This window comes from Gastrolobium bilobum, unplaced genomic scaffold (assembly GCF_033153095.1).
Source record: "Gastrolobium bilobum isolate Gb01-03AN ecotype WA unplaced genomic scaffold, APGP_CSIRO_Gbil_v1 utg9887, whole genome shotgun sequence".
Lineage (NCBI taxonomy): Eukaryota > Viridiplantae > Streptophyta > Magnoliopsida > Fabales > Fabaceae > Gastrolobium > Gastrolobium bilobum.
The window spans coordinates 794,896-799,427 of record NW_026899295.1 but is presented as its reverse complement, the minus strand read 5'-3'; the positions used below and the strand labels follow the sequence as shown (position 1 = coordinate 799,427).

At 35.9% G+C, this 4,532-nt stretch overlaps 1 protein-coding gene across 1 annotated transcript; it reads right to left on the bottom strand.

The window, feature by feature from the left end:
* Window positions 1–1,186: 1,186 nt before the first annotated feature.
* Window positions 1,187–4,296, bottom strand: LOC133289281 (cytochrome P450 CYP82D47-like). Its single transcript, XM_061487177.1, has 2 exons — window positions 3,322–4,296; window positions 1,187–1,816 (listed from the first exon to the last, which is right to left on the bottom strand). Exons 1-2 carry the CDS (start codon window positions 4,294–4,296, stop codon window positions 1,187–1,189), a joined length of 1,605 nt encoding a protein of 534 aa, XP_061343161.1.
* Window positions 4,297–4,532: the final 236 nt, after the last annotated feature.

Genomic DNA, 4,532 nt, shown 5'->3' with positions numbered 1-4,532 from the left:
GACAATTCCCAGTAAGTGAAAATATAAAAATTGATAAAATAAATAAATAAATAAATTATAGGGAAAAAAATCTAAATAGTTGAAAATTCTAAGAACAAAAATTTATTTAAACCTAATTTGGTCAACATTATTTAAACCTAATTTGGTCAACATCAATCATGCATGAACTGAATAGCTATTTTGATAATAAAAAATAAGAACAATTTGAGAACAACTTGATGTATTTCCGCCTTACCTCTCAAGTTTATGTTTTTCGGAATGTTTTCTCTATACTGTATATGGAGATATTTTAAGAAAGTGTAATTGTTCCTTTTTTTTGTTTTTGCTAGATATGTTATTTCTTATTAAAATTCTTTTTCCCTTATAAATTAAGAGTTCTACAATATTTATTAAGTATAAATTCTTAATTTTTCTCGACATCATTTTAGGAATGTGGTACTATTTTCGTAACTTTGATATCTACCACAAACTTCCACCCGTAAACCTCGTGCACTTGTTTTCGTTATTTAAAATCTCAATTTATATTACGATTTTACTTTGATATATACACTAGAGATTCATGTAATCCCAATCCTCTGTCCCCCCCTCTTAAAGAATTTGCTCGTTGACACTCTAATGCTTGCATCACCAGTTTAGTTAGTTAGGAGTAGGTTTTTATTATTATTATTATTATTATTATTGTTATTATTATTATTTATAGAAGCTAAGATTGGCTTAATTAGTTAGAGATTAGTGATTAAGTCGTTCAAGTCTTTGCTATTAATTTGTTGCTTTGTGTAACTAGCTACGAGTTTTCACTCTCTCGTTAAGTTTGTCAATATGGTATAATACTCACCATGAAAAACTCTTTTAGTCTGCATTGAGTTCCCATGGGACTCGTAAACTCTTCACTCGTTTTCCTTCTCTGCTTTTCCACAGAAAATAATTTCGATTATTATTCAAACATGTATATGATATAGACTATAGTATTGAATTTAGACATGAGAGATACATTTAATCCCAATCCTTAATCTTCTCAGTGAAAGATTTTATTCGTTGAGTACTTGACACCTCCTAGGCTTCAACATATTTCTATAACTATAACTAACAATATGATCACACCAAATCATAAAACATGAGGGGAAAAACACAGATTGATAAGAATATCAAGTGGAGTAGCCCTAATACTTTCCATTATCTTGGGCATTTAAATTTCAAGGTAAGCATGGGCAGAGAGACGCGGAGTAAGAATGACTCGGAGCGGAGAGGCTTTGTTATTGGTTAACCCAACACATTCAAGCATATCGACTGGTCCTCCATCAGGAGTCACAATGTCAAACCCATGTAGCAGAGTAGCAAATGTTAGGTGCATCGTTTGAAGAGCGAATGAGAGACCAGGACATATTCTTCTGCCTGCACCGAATGGAATCAATTCAAAATGTTGTCCCCTGACATCAATGTCCTTGTGTGTTGTGAGGAATCTCTCTGGGCGAAACTCCAAGGGGTGCATATATAACAGGGGATCTCGTTGAATTTTTGAAATGTTAGTCAAGAGACGTGTGCCAGCAGGCACATGGTATCCACCAATGGTGCAGTCTTCCATGGACTCGTGTGGCACACTGAGTGGTCCTGGTGGATATAAGCGCAGTGTTTCCTTGAGAATGGCTGGGAGATACTCCAACTTCTGCAAGTCTGATTCCACAACCATCTTATCCTTCCCAATTTGTGTGTCTAATTCGTGTATGGCTTTGTTTAGAACTTCACGGTTGTTGAGAAGTAGGGAGAGAGCCCAAGTCAATGTCCCTGAGGTAGTGTCTGTGCCAGCTAAAATTAGTCCCTGCAAAATATAGTATTTTTTTTTTTTAATTTTTGTACTCCTATACCAACCCCGTTGAGAGAAAATGAGAAAATTAACGATGGTGAAATTAAATATTGAAGAGAACAAGCTTTAAGAGTTTGGAACAGTGACCATTTTGCCACGCCTGGCCAAACAAATTACCAGACTGCCACGCCAACAATAAATTTTCCCAGAATGCCACGTGGGATAATTCGCTACACTGTGTAGCGAAATATGCTTGCAAATAATTGGCTACACAGTGTAGCGAATTATGCCACGTCAGAATGCACAGTCAACAAAAATGACACGTTTCAAGCAGGTAGTAATTCGCCACCCTGTATAGCATATTATGTTCGCGAATGATTTTTTGACACGTGGCACACTTTTGCAGAAAAAAACTGACGTGTCATAATTCACTACTACTTAAAGCGAATTTGGTCTGCAATGTGACCACGTGTCACGAAATTATTGGCCATGAAATTCGCTACCAGTGGTAGCGAATTATGACACATGGCAGTCTGGTAAAAAATATTATTCGCGTGGTATTTGGATAAAAAATTTGACAAAACGTGACATTTTGGTTATTGTTCCTGAGTGTTTTATCTTCACATTCACACAAGTGAGTTGTAATTGTTATGAAGAGTAATTATAAATTTGTTACTTTTAAGTAGCCATGAGATACAAATATTTGTGTAAGTTCCACATATTTTAAGCATATGACTTTGTATATATTAAAAAATCTAAATTCGTATATAAGCTATGTTTAGTATTTATGACTTTGCTAAAAAATTATTCTTTCAAGTTACAAAGGGGTGAACCTCACCCTAAACTTTATACAAATCACACAACTATGAAAATTAAATTTGTAAGGATGCCGAGTTAATGATAAAAATAAATCAAATTTCACCGTGGAGGTAGACAAAAAAACACAAAATTCAAAGGAGAAACCAAATCGAGACACATAATATTGACCGCTAGAGAAATAAATTTAAAGTACAATTGATGCACCGAAAATTCAGTACATTTGTTATTTATTTTGTAATACGTGAACAAAAAGTATTACATTATCTGAAAAAAGAAAAAATTAAACGACAGTTGATCAGATGATGTGCTATTTTTTTTCACATATCACAAAATAAATGAGAGATGCAATTGCACTAAATATTTATACGATTCGACGACGAGGATTACATGTCTCTTATCCTATTTTTCTAAATGAAATTTGAAACTTCAACAAAAAGTTTCTCTTCGCTCAATTTATTTTTTCTGATATGCTATTTTTTTATTTTGTAACATGATATGTTATTTTTTAAGGGTTTTATTTTTCTTATGTTACTTAAGATAAATTTTCTCTCTGATTCTCACAACAAAGATGAGACCCACTTTATTATTTAAAAAAAAAAAATACAAAAATCGAGATATAAAATTTATCTTACGTTAAGAAAAATAAAATTCATTTTTTAATTATAGTAACAGGCAAGGAATTGACTCCTAAATATACATACCTGGCACGTAGCTTTAATAACAGTATCCGCATCACAACCGCCAAACTGTTCACCTTCGTCAACATTGGAAAGAAGCGCATCCATGAAGTCATGCTTGCGCTTCCATTCCCCTAAACCAGAATTCCTGTTACGTTTGTGTTCTTCGAGCCAAATTTGAACAAAGCTGTCTAACTCTTTTGCTGTCCTCTTCATTTCCTTCTCTTTTCCGTCCAAATCCAACCATCTCAAATACGGCAGTGCATCAGAGACAACTATTGAACCCATGAGATCGAAAAAGTCTCTTACTGCTTTCCTGATCCATTCGTTCTCTTCATGGTCACCATCACAATTCACCCCACCAAAACGTTTTCCTACCGTCAACCTAAACATAACGTTTAGGATTATGTCCCCGAACCATTTGTTCATATCAGTCACTGCATTTTCGGAACCACTCTTGTTCATCTTTAACCAATTATCGTGACTCCCTTTTATTGCTGCCTTCACCTCCGATTCGATGACGTGCTTGAGCATCTCTATCCGCTTGGTAGAGAGGAGCTCCATGGTGGCTATCTTGCGTACGTGACGCCAATAGGAACCGTAGGGGCTGAACCCAAACATGGAAAAGTTGTATCCCAACACTTCAAAGGCTACAGATTTAGGACGGCTAGCAAACGCTTTGTCGTTTACAGTAAAGCACTCTTTAGCCATTTCCCAATTGCTCACAATCAAAGTTCGGTGAACACCAAGCTGCAAGGTGAATGCCGGTCCATACTTGTCAGCCATGTTGCCCAAGGTTACATAAGGTGGTTGTGAACCACCTAAAAGGTGGAGATGCCCAATCAAAGGCAACGCACCGTTAGCTTCTGGTGGTGCTTTTCCAGCTGCAGCAGTGCGCCTTCTCGATATTGACGAAAGAACTAAGAGAAATAACAACAGCCCAAAGATGGTAAATGCCAATGGTACTGTTGATTGGGAGAGGGAATTTTGCAGGTCCATTGTGTTGGAAGATCTTGCTGTTTATGATTATGGGTCTATGCTATGGGCTTCTTGATATATTTTATAGAAACTAAAAGCAATTCGGTTGGCCACAGCACACAGACACTAAAATCCAAACGCTCAGCGATTCGGTCCCACATAGGAGGATGAAAAACGTAAGGCTACTGATGCCTTTGTGGATCATGTCAAACACGATCTTTATTTTGACGGCAAATAACAGTGTTAGATATTTTACA